This window comes from Bactrocera dorsalis, chromosome 4 (genome assembly GCF_023373825.1).
Source record: "Bactrocera dorsalis isolate Fly_Bdor chromosome 4, ASM2337382v1, whole genome shotgun sequence".
NCBI classification, from domain to species: domain Eukaryota; kingdom Metazoa; phylum Arthropoda; class Insecta; order Diptera; family Tephritidae; genus Bactrocera; species Bactrocera dorsalis.
This window is the reverse complement of record NC_064306.1, coordinates 67,548,382-67,571,201: the sequence shown is the minus strand read 5'-3', so window position 1 is coordinate 67,571,201 and position 22,820 is coordinate 67,548,382. Positions and strand designations below refer to the sequence as shown.

The following is a 22,820-nucleotide window of genomic DNA, read 5'->3' as shown; positions in this document are numbered from 1 at the left end:
CGAACCATTTCGTGAATTTTAGACTTTTTACTGAATATCTGTCACTTTCCGAATGGAATTTGACGTTTCCAATGTCGAAATATAGATAATTCAATTTTAAAACATTAGATGGCCCACCCGCTAGTAAAATTATGATAAAAATGCTTTTTTTTTGCAATATTTTCAAAGTCCACGCCTCTAAACTATATTAATTTTAATTAAGAGCCGTCTATTTAATAGTCTTAATTGCAATTCAAAAATATCGGTTACTTCCCAAATTAAATCAATTTTGATATGGTATTGTTGTGGTTTTGAAGTCTGCGTCAAATACACATTTATTAAAAAATAGTGTTAGTTCATAAAAAAGCTCAATTTCACCTAATTTTGGCCATGATTCTTGTCATATCATACCGAATATTCCGAAAATATTTTATTGAAAACAAAGAAAAAGCTTCCAGCTCCAATCTACTTGCACTGCAAAAGTCTAAAAGTCCCTTCTTCCTAAAATAAGTATTTTGGACTAACGATACGAAAATGAAAGGAATGGCTCCTAATAGAAAAAAATACTATTGGTCGTCAAAAGATCAAAAATGTGATCCAAGGTCTAATCGATTCGGATATTAGAGGTAGGATAATCAAACCCTCTGATAGACATCTTTAACTGGGCCCAACCAGCTGTTTGAGAAATCTCAACTATAGCAACAAAAATTATAACGATTATACTGTTATTCAGTGCACGGCCAGGTGCTTCTATTGAAGGTTCGCAGCTCAACATGTCGCGGAACTAGCCCTTCGCAACTGTTTATAAGCTACCCTGCATATTTTTCGCAATAAGGAGTTTGAAACATCTTGTCTGTCCTAACTTCAAATATCTGGGAGAACTGGCTGGAATCGCATTCGAGCGCTTCAGTAGATTAAGGTTTTACCTAGGTGTTTTTAGAATTACAAATAATTACAAATAAACTAAGCTTTGTACCTAACTTAAAACAAAAGGTTTCGTTGTTGATATATTTTAAATTTCTGCTAAAATGATACCCATATTCCTGCTTTAGAAATAAGAGTCATTAGAAACAAAAATTCTCCCTGGAAGCCCAATTGGTCAGAACAAGCTCAACCCATCATAATTGTCATATTTTTATTTTCTAAAACATCGCAATTTAGTAGGTCTTCCCTCCTAGTACCATCAGACTTCCAGAAAAAAGGTGAATATTCAAATTTTACTTGAAAAGTATTGAATACCTTTCTGGAACAGGCAATGGCGGAGCTTAAGTGCAATTTAAAAAATAAAACTCTATAAACGGGATGCTGTAAGTAATTAGGTTGTACGTGGATAAAACTTACTAAAGGAAAAATGTCCGAAAGCAGTTAATTAAAAACAACACATGAACCAGAAGGGCAACAATTTCATGACGAAACGACAAATACAAACGTAAGCAATTGAGGTAAAACAAGTGCCGCCAAGAAGTAAGACAGGCAAGAAGAAGAACAAGTAGAAAGTCCAAACTGCTTAACACTAACGTCTCAAAGCAGAGCCTTCGGCAAATGCGAAAAAAATTAGTTAATGGTAAACAAATAGCAGCAGCAAACGGCTTACTTACACGGTCAATGATGAACGGAAAAGTTTTTTATACTAAGAAAGACACTGTTAGAGAGAGCAAAAGTTCAAACGGCACAGCTGAAAAGCTCTGGATGAATGGCAAAGAGAGCAACCAGAGAGTAAAGCGACAAATTGACACCCACACAAAAGCTTTGTCACACGAATAGGTAAAAGCGCAAGCACTTTGGAAGACGCGACGCGACAAAAGTTCCGAAGACGTGGATACAAGTTGTTGTATACGATATGTAAGAGCATAAGTTGGCTTCAATGCAAACGATGTTGTTGTTTGCGAATATTGTTGTCGCAGCTACCGCTTTTGTTGTTGGCTGTGGCGCCTGTCGTCGTCAAAGTGGCTGTCGCGTGCATGCAACACAACAACAATAGCAACAACGAGCATTCGCACGCCAAAAGCTCGCAAACCACACGAACACACACACGCGATTATTGCCATTTAACAGCATAAACGCTTGCGTCTGTATGTGGGCATAGCGCAAAATGAAGAGAAACCGAAGGACGGACGCTCGGGCGGAAGACACCAAGCATTCACACAGCGAATTGGCAAAAAAATTTTCCCGCTGATTTCAGTTATCAACAAAGCGAGCAACAGTGAGGCACAACCGAAGCAACGGGCAGCCAAGCACACAGCGAACGCAAATATTCAACTCGAGCAGAGACGTGAAAAGTCGAAAAAGTCGGTGGAAAAGCGTCGAACTTGTGTTGGCGTGTAACGGTTGACGATTTCGCGTAGAAAAGGCGGTTAGTGGATTTCGGTGTGATTTGTGGTTAAATATTTGCGAATCTCAAGTGAAGCAGAGAAAGTGTGACAAGTGAAATTTTTGGTTATTTGCTTTGGTAATATAACGGCATAAGTGTTTAAAATGCGAGCGTTTTTCTTTGTTGACGAAATTGGAAGTGCTGCGAGACTTTAAATAATTTGTTATTGTATATTGATTATTGTAAAAAACTATTCATCGAAAATTTTTGTGAATTTGAAAAAAAAAATTTGATTGCTGAGTTTTCAAAAAAAAAAATTTAAAAAAAATATGAAAAATAAAATTGTGCACAAAAGGAATTTTGACTGCAAAAAAAATATTCTTGAAAAAATTTTGATGGAAAATAAATTAATATACATATACATACATTAATTATACTTGTATATATTTTAATTTTTATAAAATAAATTTGGTGACTAAAAATTTTTTGAGTTTAAAATATTCTGAAAAAATTCTGATCGAAAAATTTTATAAAATAAATTTGGTTTCAGAACAAATTTCTTGAGTTTAAAATATACTGAAAAAATGTTGATCGAAAAATTTTATAAAATAAATTTGGTGACTAAAAATTTTTTGAGTTTAAAATATTCTGAAAAAATTCTGATCGAAAAAAAATCTTTATATTTTTTAATTTTTCTAAAATAAATTTGGACCAGAACAAAGGTTTCGAGTTGAAAATATTTCGAAAAAAAATTGATAAAAAATTATTTTTAGTTTTTTTTTAAATTACATATTATCAAAAAAAATTTGTGGGCATCATTGCCGAAAGAAATTACTAAAATTATATGAATGAAATAGATTAGCGAAAAAAATATCAAACAATAACAGTAAAAATAATTTTTGTATAAAAATTTTTTCAATATATCTACATATCGTCACCTGAAATGCAAAATAACGTAACAACATTTTCAGAAATTTAAAGTGGCATGAATGAAACACGCAATAAAACAGAATAGGAGTGAAAACAAAATTTAGTATTGGTAATATTGGTTTGTAATTTGAAGTGGTGAAGCGTAATCAATAAGACACTCAATTTCGAATTTTTTGATGATACGTTATTTTGCATTTCAGGTGACGATATGTATGTACATATTTTTTACAGAAATTTGAGCTTAACTGAGTAAATTTTTTTTTAATATTTTTTAAATATATAAATTTTGTATTAAAATTGAACAATCGTCAAGCTATAACATAGAAGCGCAAACCATAGATTAAAAAAACCGTTCGAAGCAATTTTTAAAAAAAAAAAAAAAATTTCAAAATTTTGTATTTCTTGAGTATAAAAATTGGATATTAAAATCAAAATTGTATATAAAATTTCTAGCTGCCGCTATCAGATATAACCAGTTTATAACCAGTATATAACCGTTTTATAACCAAAATTCAAATTTTGTTTCAAAAAGAGTGGTTTCTTTTACATCGTTTCAAAAAACTGTAATTAATATTTGAGATTTTTTTATATTTGACTACATATATCTCCTTAAAAGTAGTTTAAATTTATTTGTCAAAATTTGTTTTTAACAAAATTTAGTTTTTGAAATATTTTCTCATAAAAAAGTTAATACAAAACAACAAACTAAAAAGTTGAAGTCAAAAAAAATCTAGAAAGCAGCGTAAAAAATAACAAAATTTACACAAAGTAAGAAAAAAATTAAAAAAGCAAAAAAAAATTACAAAAGTAAAGTTCCAGAGGTGAAAAAGTGTAAAGCAAAGTTCAACTGCAACGTGATTAAAAAAAAAAAAACAATAAAAACTGTCAAAATTTGCGCAGGAAAAGCACGTCTTCGTCTTCGTCAGCAACAGCAACTAACCGTCAGCAGATAAACGCAGTTGGCCTAACGGAAACTGTGCTCCGAACAACAGCTGTCAAAAACAACAAATTGCAACAACAAAAACGCTAAATCATAGCACAGCGCGGTGTGGTTATAATTTAATAAACTTCGCCAACTCAAATTCGTGAAAATTTCGGGTATGTTTTTTGTCCTCACATACACACACACACATGCTAGTTGACGCGTCTTCAGCTGGCAAAGAAGAAAATGAATTTTGAAACGATTATTTTAAATGCTTCCGTTGAAGCAGCTGATGTTACCATGTACCATGTTTGCTTTGGTGGTGTTATGTAAATGCCTGTGTAGCCATGAATGTGGCTACTGTCAGATTTGGTCCATGAAACTCCCGCGGCGCCGGAAATTGAGCGCAATGTATTGGTATTGTTGCCTGGTTTTTGTATTTTTCATGAGTTGTCGACTTGTTGACGTAGTTTTAGAGAATGTTGTTGAGATAACAGTTATGGACCGGTTTTGAATTCGGTATTTTCCGGTTATATTTGTTTGAGTTCCGGTTAGATGTGACTGTGCGGGTTATTTCTTAACTATGGTTGTTTTTCATTCGCTGTTGCTATCGCAAGCAAATATGCTTGGGTTGAGGAAAGCTTGTTAAATGGTGTTGAAAGAAATCCTATAAATTTCATACAAACATTTCAATTTCATCAGAAGAAAATTAGTTTGACAGCATTTGGATGTCGATGAATTTATTTCAGCAGAATTTTTGTGGAGAGTTTATTTATTCTATCAATTAGTCGTGGAACATTTCGTTAGAACTTCGTTCGCTTCTTGGAATAAATTTATGAAAATTTACAGCATTCTAGTATAAATGTAAAGTAATAAATATTAATGGACCAGTGCTGATGATTAAGGTTTGTAATCATTTAGTTCAGCGAAAATTATTGCTCTTAGAAAACGTCTATAAACTGAAAAGCAGCAAATAAAAGTTTGAAACTTTGAAATTTTTTTTTACTACGTGAACATATCGTAAATCAACTGAATACATTCAAACGTTGCTTTAATTATGCGAATATTCATTGCTCTTTGGAGTAAAAATATTATTTTGGGAGGAAAAACATTTGATAAAGTAAGCTCAGAAAAAATATGTACAAAATAAACTCTTTTCAGCTTAAAAATAATGAACTTTTCTTAAAAGCTTCAAAAAGTTAGAGGTGACTGGGGGCTGAACTCTACTCCAGTAGGCAACTATAGTGGTGAATAAGTAGCAAAATATATGAAAAAATTATTTTTTATGAACTTTGGGATCAAGGCTATTTTAGTTTTCAATATAAATGGTATTCTATTTTGAGGTTCCCTACTTTTTTTATAAGAAAAAACACAGAAACTTCAAATTTGATGACTTCCCCCTTTATTATCTTTCGAAAGAATATTCATTGGCATTTATTTTTTGAAGATTATCTCTTTCAAATGTTGGCCGTGGCTGCGTCTCAGATCGTCCATCCTTTGAGTCCAATTTTCGATGACTCGTTCGAGCATTTCGACTAGTAACTGGCGAATGACACGCCTGATGTTTTGTTCCAAGGCCTGAATTTTTCGCATATACTTTAGACTTTACATATCCCCACAGTAAAAAAGTCTAACGGTGTTATATCACGCGCTCTTGATGGCCAATCGACTGGCCCAAGTGTACTCTCAATAAATCTATTGATTGATGCGATGTGTGGGAAGCGCGCCGTCTTGTTGAAACCAAATGTCGCCGAGATTACAAGCCTCAATTTCAGGCTTCAAATAGTCTGTTGTCATGGCGAGTAACGGTCGCCATTGATGGTTACGTTCTCACCAAGATCATTTTTGACCGATGATTCCACCGATCGACAAACCTACACCAAACCATTTTTTTCTGGCTGAAATGACAGCACTTGAATCTCTTCAGGCTTTTAGCTCGAAAATGTCGGATCTTCTTAGAACTTTTTATGAGCCCATAGGCTTCAGTTCTTGCACAAGGTGTAGTTACTCTGAACGCATTCAATTTAGATCTCAAATGTGCCAAGACATTCCATACGTCAGTCCAAGTTGCTGCGAACGGCGTTGAATTGATTCTTCACGATTTTCGTTTACACTCTCATCTACGTTTGCCATGTTTTCTTCACTGCGTGCTGGACGTGGTCTATTCTATGGAATATTATCCAACAATGAATGCTGGGTCTCAACATGAGGGATGGTTTTGCGAATAGTACGCTCAGAAGGCCGACTGAGTTAAGCGAAGCGTGGGAAACACATTCTTTACAAAACGTGAATTTGCGTAAAAAAGTTGAACGTTTTCGTTAAAGAGTTGACTAAACCTTGGTCAGTTGGTCAGGCGTGGGTCTTTCCATGATGAAATGACAAAAAATACCGAATAAAAATAACAGGGCAGCTTGACAAGCTCACGCGTGATGTGTCAAAACAAAGGTGATGAAAAAGTACTTCTATTGACATCACCCTTTAATTGAAATAAGAGCGTTATTTTTCCCAGTTAAACCAATCTAAGCGTTTATAGTTTCTTTGGCATTTTTTTATATCTCAGAACTCATAAATGTATCAAATTGACATTATTCATATCAGCGCTTGGAAATAGCACTGTAATTTTCTCCAAAAAATGTACACATTTATTTTTTTAGTGTTTATTATTTTAAGTTCCGTAAATTTTTTATTTTTTTGTAAAACCCTTTATATGGTACATATGTATATATTTCTGTTATATTCTTCTGTTCTTTGTAGTTGTTTATACTTTTTGTGACCATTTTCCTACGTGCTTTGCATAAACCAAAGAGCAAAAACTCAAACTTCAAGCAGCGAAAAAACAACAAAAGCGGGACCTTCATTTGCACCAGCTGCGGCCAACTAACTGCTTGTGTTGTCAACTTAGTTGGTCAGTTCGGAGAAGAACTTGTCGGTTTTTTATCATTTCCGTTAACATTAGTTTCATTTATCTTTGACGGTTCCGTCTCCATGAGAGAAGTTGGAAAAATAGCACTTTATATATGATTTATAGGGTATGTTGTAAACATTTAATTTAAAACAGGGTGACTCAAGAGATATTCAAAAGCAAAAGTAAATAATAAATTTTTTTGTACGTCCAAGATTTTTGAAATATCTCTCATGTGATATACTGCCATAGTGAAATTTTTTGTTTGGAAAAAATTCGTTTACATCGCCGTAACAAAAGGGATCCTTGAATATAAAAGTTGAAAGCGAAATGGGAATGACCGTGATCAGGGCAGAATACTTATTTACCCAATATCTAGTATATATACTAGGGTGATTCAAAAAATTTTTTTTATTTTTTTTTCAATTGGTACTCGCAAAAATAGGTTCCTAGACACCTCTAAGAAAGCCTCTCCAAATATGAGATTTTAATTGTAACGGGAAGGTCCTCCGCCTAACGGTTTTCTATTTTTTCTTATTATCAGATAGAAAAATTTATATCTCGCTTCCAACTACTTGAAAAAAATATATTGTTAATTAGGTTTTGTAGGAAATTGAATGCTCTAAAATATGGTCTCGTATGATTTTTTCGTAAACCCAACCGTTTAAAAGGTATTAACGGTTGAAATTTGACTATTTTTGAAAAAAATCTTTATTTCTTATTAATTTTATAACTCAATGAAAAAAAATTATTATGAATGATGAAACTCATAGTTTTGTAGGAAATTTACTGCTCTATAAAAATGGTCTACTGTAATTTTTCGATAAAGTTAAGCGTTTACGAGATATTCATCGTCAAAAATCAGTGCATATTAGGGTGGATCAAAAAAAATAAATTTTTTTTTTCGTTTGGTACTCTGAAAAATAGGTTTCTAAGCACCTCTAAGTTAGCCTCTCCAAAAACCTGTTCGTAATAATTTTTTTTCATTGAGTTATAAAATTATTAAGAAATAAAAAATTTTCCCAAAAATCATCAAATTTTAACTGTTAATATCTTCTAAACGGTTGGGTTTACAAAAAAATCATAAGAGACCATATTTTAGAGCATTCGATTTCCTACAAAACCTAATTAACAAGGTATTTTTTCAAGTAGTTGGAAGCGAGATATAAATTTTTCTATCTGATAATAAGAAAAAATAGAATACCGTTAGGCGGAGAACCTTCCCGTTACAATTAAAATCTCATATTTGGAGAGGCTTTCTTAGAGGTGTCTAGGAACCTATTTTTGCGAGTACCAATTGAAAAAAAAATAAAAAAAATTTTTTGAATCACCCTAATATATATATATACATATGTATATGTATATCTACTTAGGTACATATGTACATATTTAAAAATTTATAAACACTTTCCTCTTAACCATCACACTTTAAAATCTCTTTGCCTGCAACACAATATTAATTGTCTACAACAACGTCATTAGTAGACAGTGGCGTCAACATAACTGCAGTGTTGACCACTGCCAAAAACATGGCAAAAACACGAACAAGAACAAAAACAAAAACGCTTTGCTGCAACATCAACAGCACTCTCTGTTGGCTAATAAAATCGTTGTGGTTTTGCTGTTTATTAAGTGCCGTTATAATACTTACACACATAAATATTTGTACATTTGCTTATATTTACATGGTCCCGAGCAGCTTCTTGGAGCCGCAGCTGGGCTCTGATTTTGTGTGCAGTTTGTTTTTGTGTGCAAGTTGTTTTTGGCAGTTTCGTAAACGGTTTTGCGGTTAAAGCAAGCTTGGTAAAGGGCTTGCAAAACGTTTATATTAATTGTGTGAGGTAATAGCAACTTTTAGCTTAGAAACTGCCAAGAACCACATCATTAAAAGTTAGGGGGAGTCGAATAAATTGAATTTCCTCTATATGCTATAATGCACCTAGAGCACAAGTTAAAGAGTTTTTACGGGTATCATAGTAAAAATGTGAGAAAACAAAAATTTTGGTTTTTGAGAGATTTAATTGGTTAACAGGTTAATCGAAAATTTCCCGCCCGGTAAAACATATTTTGGTGTTTGGAGTGAGTTCATCGTCTTCGGTGCTTATTTGACCTTGTCTAAACTCAGCATGTCAATCCCTGATGGTTGATTTTGCTGGGTCAGTGTCCGCATACTCATCATCAAGCCAATTTTTTGCCTCAACTTTATTTTTTCCTTTCAAAAAGCAATATTTTATCCACACGCGGAATTCCTTTTTATCAATTTTTTCACAGTAACAAAAGTTGTTTCACTCAAAATGATATAATTCACAAACTAATAATCCGATAGCAGTCAAATATCAAATATATACCATATGAATTTAATTCTAATAGCGCCATCTATGTGTCAGGCCGGTGACTTTTAACTTGCCCTGAGTCAATTGTCCCTCAGTTTTTGAAATATTGAGCTGAAATTTTGCACACACACTTTTTTCCACAAAAAATCGCTCATTTGTCGAAACCGCCGATATTGGACCACTGTAAGATACAGCTGCCATACAAACTGATCCACAAAATAGAGTCCTTGTATGGAAAACTTTTTTATTTGAGAAATTATCTTCATGAAATTTGGCATGAATAATTTAATAAGACAATAACATTAATTTTTGAAAGAAATAGTACAGATCAGATCACTATGGAATATAGCTGCCATACAAACTGACCGATCCAAACTAAACCCTTATATGGAAAACTTTTTAATTTAATGAGATATATTTACAAAATTTGGCACAGATTATTGTCCAGTGCAGCGCTATAATCTTTGAACATATTATTCAGATCGGACTACTATAACTTATAGCTGACATACAAACTAACCGATAAAAATCAAGATACAAATCTTTTTATACCTTTTTAGACTGTAAGTAATGCACCTGTGAAGGGAATTTATGCTTCGGTGCAGACGAAGTTAAGTTATTTTTAGTCTAAGGCTAAGCACACAGTGAACCTCGAAGGAAAGTTTCAATGGAAATGAAAATACATAAGTAGGAGTAAAACGAATAAAAACGGATGTAACTTATCGAGGTTAGTTTGGGTGCTCCATTAGATTCGATTTTCCGATTTTTTTTGGTTTTAATCTCTGAATTGCTTCCTGTTGCGTTTGATAGTATTAGAAAGTCAAGTCCAAAATACTTTAATTTTTTTTCAGAAACCTTTTCGTAATTATTGCTGAAGGATAAAGAATTTTTTAACTCTAAATGAACTGTGAATTCAGAAGAAAGAAAACATGAAGCGCTGAGTTCTTGATCGGTTGAGATCATCTACTTTGGACACTTAACCGGTGTTTTCCAAGCTCTTATGAAACCTGTTAAAAATCATAAAATATTTTTTTTCAAAGGCTTCACTGAGAGAATAGAGAAGATGTTATAACCTCTTATTGACGAGTTTACAATTGCTTTTCCTAAAACAAAAAAAATATATATTTTTCAAATTATTAATCAAATAAGTGTGAGGAAAATTTTTTAAATGCTCTCAAAGTTATCAAAATATGTGACCAAAATTTCTAGTGGCAATTCATACAAAACACACGAATATATGTATCTACAGAGAAAAAAGCATGATTGCAATGCGGCAATTCATCATAAACCGAAACAATTTCATGCTTGTAATTCCGCACTCAGACTGCTGTCACTTTGTTTGTTTGTGTTCCAACGCTTTCGCTGCATTTTCGGTTTATTTCTTTGATTGCACATCTTTTTCGAGGCACTTTGAGACAATTCACAGCACTTGTTTGTGTTTGTGGGGCGCGCCTTTGTATTTCGGCACTTACGAAACCAGAGTGTATGTGTGTATCTGCGAAAATATATTTGTATGTATGTGTGAAAAATATATTTCTATATGTGTATGTGAATAAATATCTCTCTGCGTAAGTGTATTTGCGCCTGAAAGCGTTTGTTTGCATTTGCGACATACGAAATGCCAGCACACATACTCCACGCGTCCGCTTTGGCAACGCATCGCTGCCTTTACCGTTACTTACACCGCAAACAGCAGCATCCTGCTCGTACTTCCGCACTCCTCGCGCCTCCGCTTAACGTCTCACTTACTATGTGTGCTCGTGGCGTGTCTTTGTCACCATCTGAACCGCAATTACTTTTGCTCTATTAAATTTTTGAGCATTGCAACGTGGCGTCTTCAGTTCACTCTATCAACCTCGAATACGGCGGCCCTCAACCTTGCCACGAAAGTGCTGCGCTAACTTCGTGTTTTCTTTATTTCCACTTCACAATTCTTTTTTTTCGTCTCGTGCTCACTCTTGACTCGGCGACATTAAAATTTGATATTTAATTTCTTGCTGCTATTTTTCTAAGCGTTTTTCAGTCTCCATTTAGTTGAAATCGTTCCATTGCCGGGGCAGTATTTTTTATCGTGTTTTTATTTACTCTTCTCTGCGTTTACATTTTTTTTCAAGGACATTTAATGCGGCAAATTTAATGACTTTTCTGCTTTAGTTGTTTCGGCCGCAAAATGAGGTTATGTTTTGATTTGTTTTCGGGTTTGTTGGCAATTAGTATACTCTTTTAAGCTTTCGAGGGTTGCTCGCTTAACAGCTTAAGGGGTTCTATTGTTTTTTGTTATTACTTTGGATTCTTTATTAAGTTATTCAATACCATGAAAAAAGCAATTTTCTGAAGGAAAAAAAAGAAAATAAATATGATAGGATGAGGTAATCTAAAGCATATTTTCTTGTTAGCTCATCAGCTTCACAGTTTTCTGCGACTCCACTGTGGCCTGGTACTCAAACCAGTTTTATTACAAAGACACTCATTAGGTTAGACACCCAACCTGAACGTATTGTCAATGAGCCTATTATTGACGCTCTGCTGTCTGGGTGGATGGTCATTTCTCTGAAGGAGGCTGCATTTCGGAGCAGTAAATCTACAGCTACCTTAATGGCTGCAACCTCGGCCTGGAGGAACTGTCACTGTCATGAAATAGTCAGGAAGTCTAAAGTTGGAGTTGATAGAGAGCTTCTGAGAGTAGACCCCTCCACCAACCTTCTCAACAAGCGTTCTCCCCTCCGTGAAGAAGCTCCCTACCACCTTCTCCAACGGCTTTTTTACACACACAAACTCCCGCGTCGGTATAAGGTAATAGAAAGAGTCGCCAGAGTACGGTTTGGCGATTCTATGATCCAAGTGAACCGGTATGAAGTCAAAATGAGTGAGGACTTTTGAATGTTCAGGCCCATGTTGTTTTAGAAACCCAGACTCTCTGAGTCTGATAGCAACTTTCGCAGCCATACCACGGGAAATATGTGCAGGATGGCGTTAAGTGCCGTGGTTGGAGTGGACCTTAATGTCCAACACATGCTGATGGGCGCTGCCCATTGAACGCTCTCGAATTTTTTTATAAGCGTGATCCTTTCTAGAGCTCTTCAGCACATAAAGACTTCGTAGCACATAGTGGACTTGTCTATGGTGTCGTAGAGCCAGAGGGACACTTTTGGTGAGAAACCCAACCCTTTGTCAATGGATCCTTTACAGCAGTAGAAGGCAATCGATACTAGTTCGGCTTCCATAAAAGCTTCCTTTCCAGGATGAGCCCTAGATATTCACTGTATCCGCTGGTTGCAAACGGATGTCTCCCATTCTTGGCCGCGGTGCCGCCGGGATACCCAGGAACTTTCCGTAGACCATAAGCGCTATATCGTGTGCATAAGCAATCACCCTGCAGCCACGATTTTCAAGTCTTTTAAGCAAGTCGTTAACTACCAGGATTCATAGAAGACCCAACCTAACCTAATCTAACTATCGTTTGATCTAGTATTTTATATTTTCATCAGAAATGAACGCTTAAAATTTATCAACTCAGTTAAAAAAGTGGATCATTGTCTGCATAGGCAATCACCCTGTAGCCACGATTTTCAATGTTATTTCGAAATTCCGTGACAAAGCCTTATTACACGGTGAAATAAAAACATTGAAATGTATCTTCATTTATCGCTCCTCAGTGCTTTCCTTAATAACAAGTTAACGTTGTCAAATTTATTGAAAATTGTGTTCTCTAATAAATATAACGCCGAATCATTTGAGTTTGCCTTTCAACAGGGTGGCCTAGTTGGCTAAATCTCACAATATAGAGACATAGTATAAGGTCAACACTGCATAAAATCATATAATATATTTTTCAAATCTTTTCTGAATTATTTTCAGGTTTTCTGGGCAACTTTCTTTCCAAAGGCCTGAAAACCAATCAATTGGAGGTGAATACAGATGAAAAAACGTTGCGACCAATTGCACGTCTAAAAGAACCGCGTGATCTCTTCGCCCTGCCGAAAGACAAGGATCATGATTGCTCACAGCAGGCCCCCAGATGGCCGATTGAGTGTCAGGTGAGTGATTTGCACACTTCTAAAATGAAATACAGTGTCTAAAATTCGCATATGTCGCCTAAATATCTTAATATATACTCTTACATACATGTATATATGTATAAGTTAGTTGTTGGGTGTCAGCTAGTGAACAAATTGATTGTGTTCTCACCATACATGAGTTGAACTAATGTTTTGCTGGCACATCTAGGCGACCTTAACGGCAGGAAATGAAAGTTACGAAAGGGGAAGTTGTTGCTGTTAAATGAAAGCCCAGTTTTCAGTTTTTCAATTTCATTCGCCCAACCACAAGTTGCACCTAAATCTACGTACAAACGATGGGTGGATGGTTGGTGAAAATTGAATTTGTGTCAAAAATCATATAGAACAAAAATCAATATGCGTAACGCATCTCTATTTTACTAGAAACGGGCAGACAAGCGATAGAAGTGAGCTGCACGTAGCGGTAGTGCTTAAGTGTGTGTGCATACCCTGTTGGAAAAATTTAACGAAAGAGACTAGTAGCACTTGGACAAATATTTGATATGTCGGGTCGATTCTGGATAAGTAGAAGCTCAATTTTTTTTTCAATGTGAATGGCGGTCACTGCATGTCTGAAGTTAGTCTGGTCGGTGTATTTATGCTCCTAAGAGGCGGTCCCGCTACACACATGTGACCGCAGGGACGATTTCTACGAAAGCACCTCAGCAGAAACTCCTTGGAGAGGAGTTTATTATTTATTTATCTTTAACTGTGAGGCCTTACTGTGCAGATATTCGGTGGGAAGCATCAAGACGCATCCGTTATAGTCCGGAGTATAGTATTTTGACATGTCTTAAGCTTCCTCGTCTGCGCTTCACTGCATCCAGGAGACCATATTGGCGCGACGTATTTGAGGACTGGCCGGCCCATTGCCGTGTATGTTGCCAATAACATTTCTGCATCCCCGTTCAAGTAGTTCATAGTCCACTTTTCAACCCTGGAGGGAGCGTAGATTTTTCGATGTCCTTAAGTAGTATTGTGTGATTAACTGTGTCAAAAGCTTTTGGCAAGTCCAACCAAACGAGGATCGTTCTCTCACAGTGTGGTTTTTGGTTGAGGCCATGAACTAACTGGGTGTTTATGAGGCTAAGTGCAGTGGTGGTGCTGTCACTTTTCAGAAGCCATGCTGGTGGTTTGTTAGATTTAGTTGGTGCGTGAAAATGAAGCGTAGCAAGGCCTCAAGTGTATTCATTTATCGGACTCCCCTTTGTTCGCGGGTTTCCCAGGTTTCAATAGGGGGACCACTCTTACAATTTTCTACAAATGGGGTATTTGAAGAGGGGTCAGAGACAAGTTTAGGACCTTGGTGAGGAAGCTTACTCCCGTTGAGCCTAGGGATTTCAGCATCGTTCAGATGAAGAGTCGAGAATTAATTTCGAAGCTATTCAAAGGTTTTTCCGATTTTTTCCCTCTAAACTTTTTTAAATTGTTACGAGTTCCAATAATTCACTACCATATTATTCCTACAATCATCTTTACTTCCCCAATTGTGTATGTGTATGTGCTGGTGTCTGCTTGTAAAACGACAAACTCATAAATTTCAATCTGACGCGCTCATGTACGGAGTGTAAGACTGAGCGCGTGTTGTTGCTCGGAAGGCAACCAAAGGGTCTAAATGTAAGCCAACAGTGGCGGAGCTGGATCTGCTCGGATTGTTTGCCTTTAATATAAGCATATTCCTCCATTGTGTGCGTGTGGGTGTGTGTCTAAAAATTGAATTAGTTTGCAGCTGTTTACGCCGCTGGGCTAGCAGCGGGGGTGGGCACAATAGGGGCAACGGCGAGTGGTTTACTTTAATGCGAACCATATAAATCGAAGCGTATGGACGCTGTCGGGGCTGTCCTTTTTGCAAACGTCATACGCTCACTCGCACTCGACAGCTGTGATGAGAAACAGCGCGCGCCTTCACCAGCGACCGGAGCGCCAACGCAGCTGTCGGTGCGTGTATGTGCATGTGCTTGTGGCGGCACTTGAAGATATCCTTCGTTGGCGCTTTTAGTGGCCGCTCGGTCGCTTCACATGCGTGCGCATAATGATTGATGATCTGCAACATTCGATGTGCTTTGATGGTGATTTTTATTTGTTCAACCCCACCTCACCCACATATCAAGCGTTTACGATGCTGCGTACCCACATACAGGAGGGCATACATATACACATTTATAAGTATAAATTATGTTCATAGTAAGTATGTGTGTGTGTGTGTGTGTCGTAAAGGAGTTAAGTAGGTCGCCGTTAGTACTTTAAATTCAGCTCTGTGGTTAGCTGCCTCGACCCAGTGGCTGGTGGTTGGTGGTTGAAGGCAGGCGGTTTCAATTTATTTATTTCGCTTCGCTTGTCTGTCTATACTTAAAGACTCTCCGCGCAAGCTTTATATATACATACATATATACTCTGTGTGTGTGTAAAGATCTGTTCTTCATTTGTGCTGCTGCTTGTGGATTTTTATGAATTTAGATTTATTTGCGGCGACGACAACCGCGCGCTGAAATCAATATGACCGAAGTTTATTCGATTTTTATGACATATGCCAGAGATAATGCTGTCAAATTTGTTGCTTATGTATACATATACAACACACGGAGACATTTCATGTTTCATTTGCATATTTTTTTAGTATTTTTTTTTTGATAGAGATGTGTGACAATTTATATGCTGACACTAATGGTGTCTTCAAATCCATTTTTATGGCGAAGAGTGCTGCGTTTTATGTTCTCACATAAATTTCTCGAAGTGGGACCGAGTTACTTACATGAATTCTATTAAATAGATTTACGGCCAAGGACTTCAGGCGCATTCGCTTCACCTCCTCCTCACTAAAAACTCTGGAGAGACTGATGGAATGGTACATATGGATGCGCATTCCGACGGACCATTTATCAGGAGCGCAATATGCTTATTGTAAAGGAAAGTTAGCGGATACTGCCCTGCAGACTACCATGACATGGCTTGAGGAAGCCATTAGGCTTAAAGAATTCGCTGTTAGAACCTTCTTTGATTATGAGGGAGCTTGGGTGAGCCTATGGTCATAGCAAAGTTCCTGAGTACCGTGGACGAGTTGACGTAAGGATATCTTCATTGTCGTAACAAATTGGGCAGTCGAAAGTGGTCTCGCCATCAACTCAAATAAAAACGAGATGGTTTACAAACCAACAACAAATGGTTTTATTTTAGTATTTTAGTGAGTGGCGGATACAGTGACATATCTGATCGCCATCTATGGAGTCTTTATGTGGTGGACGTTTAACGGATTTCGTAGACTTCGTCCGAAGGTGAATGGTTCGAAAGTTTCTATAAGACTCAGAGAATCTGGTTTCGTAATAGAACACGTGTCTGAATACTCGGATATCCTCATACGCTTTGACTTCATACCGGATCACTAGGATCATGAAGTAGCTATACCGAACTCTGGCGACTCCTTTCCGCGCATACACCGGCGAAGAAGTTGTGGAAATCTTTTATAAATCATTTTCGAAAATACTCTAAAAGCCAATTATGACATATTTTCGAAACTGATTTCTAAATATGAACTTCATAAAGTTTAGAGAAATAAGAATGATAAATAACTCTTCTGCAAGAAAACGTACAAGCTTTGAATGTAGTTCATATATATATTCTTTCCAGCGCTGCATCCCTGCAAAGGCTAATAAAATTTTAAACTACAGCTAAGTTATGCTACAAGTTACTAATTCTTCCTAATTACTTTACATGTGTAAAGCTTGGAAAATTTGCATTATAACATTTTGCTAACACTTTGGCTGCAACTAAGCACACATACAAACATATATACGCGCTATACGCATACACAGTTACATTATTTATACTTTCGCTCGGAGATCGTAGAGCTCTAAAAACAGAAGCAGCTCTCATTGTTTGTGGCAGGCAGTGCTAATATAAGCATGATATGCACCTTCGTCTTCCTGCACTCTTTGTTGGCTTCCGGCTATAGAAACATACTTCCTGAGTGCACACATATATACTACTGAAATATATACATACGGATAAGTAAAATGCAGAGTTTCACTGCCATTAATGGCAGATTTTTGCATAAACACGAATTTATGTATGCATTCTGCCGACAGTCGAGTAGCAGCACTCGTATATCCTCATTGTTGGCGCGGAGCTCTTTTCGGTGCTTATGTGGCAGAAAGCCTTCACCTATGCGAGTTTGAAAGCGGCATAAATGTTTCATTTTCTTTCATTTTCCGTTAAGTAGAGTATGACGTTTCGGAAAATTTTACTTGCCGCTAGGTTTTGTAAATGAGACGTGAAATATTTGGTTGAAAGTTGGAGATTTTTGTTGGTGAAGGAGCGGTTTCGCCTATAATAGACAAAATTTCACTTATCTGGTTTCTGATTTGGCTCGAGAGGTTGAGAAGGAGCACTCTATTCGATAGTAACAGTGTCCATATATGAAAGAGAGTAAGAATCATAGCATTTATTCAGCGATTAATTATTTTATTGAGCATAGCTACCCTTTTGAGAGATGCTATTTTCCTCAACCATTTTTTCGAATGAAGATGGCAACTTCAAAATATTATATAACATAATATTTTCAAACTTGAATGTGCTTGAATAATTATTTGCGGATAATTGCATTATTATCTGTTTTTTTTTTTAATATTTTAATTGAATAATTGTGGCAACCCTATTAATATTTTGACTGTATTTCAACCTGGAAGCATTCAAATTTCCGTGCTTAGTTTTCATTACACATTTCTAAAACTAATATTTTCTATTGAAAAATTTTGATACGAAAGGAGATGGCAACTCTATAATATAATATATTACTAATAAAGCGTATTTAAATACCTAGCCATAGTTTATTGTAAGGCTATTTTTCAACTTTTAAGTTATTTAAAAATTTTTGTCAAATAAATGTGGCAACCCTATTTGATATTATTATTTTATACTAACTTTGGAAACATTCAAAGGGTTGCACTTGCTGTTCATGGCAACTTTTTAATCTTTATAATTTTTATCGGAAAATTTTCATTCGAAAAAAGATGGCAACTCCATAATATAATAAGATTACAATAACGCACCTTTAAATACCATTTACGAGCTTATGGTACAGTTAGATTTTAATTTGTATGTCTTATAAATTTTTTAAAGACATAAATGTGGCAACTCTATTGAATATTATGATTTTATTTGAAATATTTAAAGTTTTTTTACATGGTATTTATTACAAATACAACCTTATATTTTTTTTTACAATATTTTGAAAATTTTCAATTCAACCGAGAAATTTAAAATTAATATGGTAATAATGTGGCAACCTTATTATTATTTTGTATAGGCTTTTAAAGAATCCAGCAATAAAATTCTTATTACGACCTTAGTTTTTTGGGAAGCTTATAAATTTATTTCAAAAATTTAAACAATAATGTGGCAGCCAAATTCTTTTTTCTAGACTTTTCAGCTTGCAATAAATTCAATAATGGAAAAGTTTGCGGTTAATATTTTTTAATTAACAATTTTTTTTGTAATAATTTTTTTTTTAATTTTTTTCAATTTTTAATTATTTAATTTTTTTTTGTTTTCTTTTTTTGTTTTTTACAATTTTAATATTAATACTGAGTCCATTTAATATTTGTTTGCCACAACCAGAAGAAGAACAATCTCATACACAAATGTATAATACGATTAAAGTTACGTATACGCACTGTCGTTTCATGGAATCAAACTTGCTTTGCGAATTGCCATAAATAAAAAATCGATAAATCAAATGCGAAAAGTGGCAGCATAAAGCAAAAAGTGCAAAAGTTTAAATTTCAAATAAAGTATGTTTGCACAATCTCAGACGGCGCCTGAAAGCACACCTACGCCAACTTGAGACTAGAGGCCTTCTAAGAATTTGCAGAGAAGTGCTATCGAGCAGTTGTTGGAGGCGGGCAGCACACGCAATTAGCGCGCATCATCAGACACGTTTACGCCTTCACGACTTTTCATTAAAACCAACAAGGCAAAAAACAAAAGCAAAAACAAATTAATAACAACAACAATGTAGCAATATAATCAGCGTTACACACTCCCAGGGGAGTGATAATCTTAAAAGGAAATTGTGTGCGGTATTGTTGTTGTGATTATGTATTGTCTGTATGCTTGAGAGGAACTAGACTAAATCTGACTAAAGTGCGAAGAAACAGCAAACAACAAATTTTATACAAAGCGAGGTCGCAAATAACAAAGATTGGATGGTTATGTTTAAGTTAAAAATGAATATGTGTACAGAGGGAGTGTAAAGAGAGGAGTACTATAAGTGTTAGAACTCACTTTTGGTGGCGTGAAAATTATATTTTACACAGCTTGTCACCAACTTTTCCCTACAACAAGCCCGTTTCAGCAATGTATTCATTTTCGCCACTGCCGGCTTTGCTAAGCAGGAGTCTACACAAAGAAGAAACGTGCCTTCGACGACAAAACTGCGGTGGCACGCACACACTTTTTTCAAAACAAGACACTGAAACGGAAGAAAGGGGGCTGGGTGCAAAATCTCAATGACTTTATAGCCACAAAATGCTGCGCCAGCACTTTAGCTTCAGTTTCAGCTTCCAACCACTTTCTCATCGGTGTAAGCACTTCACATTTTCCTGCCACTTTGCCGCAAAGTCTCAAGCAGCTGCGTGCGTAGGAGCGAAATTAGCAATGTAACGGTTGCTTGTGGGTTGCACGTCACCACCAACGGCCTCCAATGATTTCGCTGGTGTTAATTAAGCGTAGCACACGCAGCAGACAACAAGACAAACAAGTTGACTACGGCAGCTTTTTCCCGTTATTTACTCTGCTGGTGTAGGGATTTGTGCTTGAAAGAGTTGCCACAAAGCGCCTAACTGCTGCTGGAACTGGCCTCACAATGAGTGGCATTAAATATGCTCACATTTCTTATTCCCTCTAGGTAGGCACATCTCTTGTACAGTTTGGCGTATACAAATAGCTGTGTTAGGATGACAAATATGAGCAAATAGCTAGCAGATAAATGGTAGTCATACAACAGTTGAAGTTATGTGGGCAGTGCGATAAGACAGTGACTTTTATATATTCTATAAGGTGAGACTTATTTAGGTGTGAGAGTTAGAATTATGCATTGCCACCAAATTGTGCTGGATTTCGTCAAAGGTTGCCACCTATTTGAAATTTATGTCTTAAAAAAATACAAAATAAAGATATATAACAATATGTTTATTATATCAATTAAAAATCCGAATACTTAAAGTTAAGATTTTTTTTTTGAAAGGGGTTGCCAGATATTTGAATTTTTTGGTAAAAATAAACAAAAAAATTATTGCACTATAGTTTTACAAAGTAAGTGCAGGCTTTAGCGAGAATTATAAAAAAATTATAAAGGTTGCCACCTATTTGAAATTTAAAAAATGCTAAATTAGAAAAATCGAATACATGCGTGTTAAACTAAAAAAAAATCGAATACTTAGAGTTAAGGATAATTTTTTAAAGGGTTGCCACCTATTTGAAATTTTTAGTGAATGCTAAATAATAAAGTCACGTAAATATTTGAAAGCATATTTGAACTTTTTTAGCTATACAAAGAAAGATAGTGCTTAGAATTATAAAAAAATTTATAAAAGTTGCCACCTGTTTGAAATTTAAAAATATCAAAATAAAGAAATTCAAAAATTTAAGTATCAAACTAAAAAAATCGAATACTTAGAGTTAAAGGTAAATTGTTTTAAGGAGTTGCCACCTACTTCAAATTTTTAGTTGACGATAAGGAATAAAATTATGTGAATATGTTCCACCAACTAAAGATATTTAAGTGGAATTGAAATTGTAAACAATTGATTGAAAGGTTGCCACCAGCTTGAAATTCTTAATTAAAAATAAGAAGGAATTACTCAATATGGCTATTAAACAAAAGTTATTTATGGAGACTAACACTTACAACATTTTTATAAAGACTGTTTACTAAAAATTGTAAGAAAATAGAAAGAAAGGAAAACAAGACTAACTACCCGTGTTCCTCCTAAGGCCATACCTTATCGCCTCTTATTTAGCGCTTCTCAACTCGTTACTCCGTTGCATTTGCGTTTTGCGCGCTAACTCATTTGTATTGTAACTGACTATAACTGCAGTCATAATTCGCGGCAGTAAAAAATAACGGCAGGCAATTTGTTGCAGCAGCAATTAAAATTTATGTTATTTGAAAACTTTTGACAATTTTTTCCACTACCAAAGTAATAGCCCTGCTGCAGAGTTAATTGTTGTTATTTGCGTGTTTTTATTGTTGTATGTTTTTGTACCAGGCGGTTTATTGTTTTCTGCGAACTGTGAGTTAATTGTTTATGCTCGTTTTTAGCGACGCAGAAATAGTTAAAGGCACTTAATAGTCGGCTTTATTACAATACAGCCATTAAAAGGTTGAGAAGCCTCGTTATACTTTATTTATATCGCTTATGAGGCCAGAGTTTATATTTATGTAATACCATGACCTGAGTATGTATGTATGTATGTAAAGGGTGATTTTTTAAGAGCTTGATAACTTTTAAAAAAAAAAAAAAACGCATAAAATTTGCAAAATCTCATCGGTTCTTTATTTGAAACGTTAGATTGGTTCATGACATTTACTTTTTGAAGATAATTTCATTTAAATGTTGACCGCGGCTGCGTCTTAGGTGGTCCATTCGGAAAGTCCAATTTTGGGCAACTTTTTCGAGCATTTCGGCCGGAATAGCCCGAATTTCTTCGGAAATGTTGTTTTCCAAAGCTGGAATAGTTGCTGGCTTATTTCTGTAGACTTTAGACTTGACGTAGCCCCACAAAAAATAGTCTAAAGGCGTTAAATCGCATGATCTTGGTGGCCACTTACGGGTCCATTTCTTGAGATGAATTGTTGTCCGAAGTTTTCCCTCAAAATGGCCATAGAATCGCGAGCTGTGTGGCATGTAGCGCCATCTTGTTGAAACCACATGTCAACCAAGTTCAGTTCTTCCATTTTTGGCAACAAAAAGTTTGTTAGCATCGAACGATAGCGATCGCCATTCACCGTAACGTTGCGTCCAACAGCATCTTTGAAAAAATACGGTCCAATGATTCCACCAGCGTACAAACCACACCAAACAGTGCATTTTTCGGGATGCATGGGCAGTTCTTGAACGGCTTCTGGTTGCTCTTCACCCCAAATGCGGCAATTTTGCTTATTTACGTAGCCATTCAACCAGAAATGAGCCTCATCGCTGAACAAAATTTGTCGATAAAAAAGAAAAGAACCGAACACTGATTTTGGTAATAAAATTCAATGATTTGCAAGCGTTGCTCGTTAGTAAGTCTATTCATGATGAAATGTCAAAGCATACTGAGCATCTTTCTCTTTGACACCATGTCTGAAATCCCACGTGATCTGTCAAATACTAATGCATGAAAATCC

General features: G+C 35.6%; 2 protein-coding genes across 11 annotated transcripts in view; one reads left to right on the top strand and one right to left on the bottom strand.

Moving 5' to 3' along the window:
• Positions 1–22,820, bottom strand: part of LOC105233621 (glutamine-dependent NAD(+) synthetase) — a 166,228-nt gene that overhangs the window by 49,727 nt on the left and 93,681 nt on the right. The gene's annotated exons all lie outside the window — the stretch shown is intronic.
• Positions 1–22,820, top strand: part of LOC105233622 (cytosolic carboxypeptidase Nna1) — a 151,204-nt gene that overhangs the window by 35,279 nt on the left and 93,105 nt on the right. For all 8 annotated transcript variants that reach the window (XM_049456279.1, XM_049456278.1, XM_049456280.1 and 5 more), the window contains exon 2: positions 13,236–13,414. In XM_049456279.1, coding sequence (XP_049312236.1) covers positions 13,236–13,414 — 179 coding nt within the window. The remainder of the gene's footprint in view (positions 1–13,235; positions 13,415–22,820) is intronic.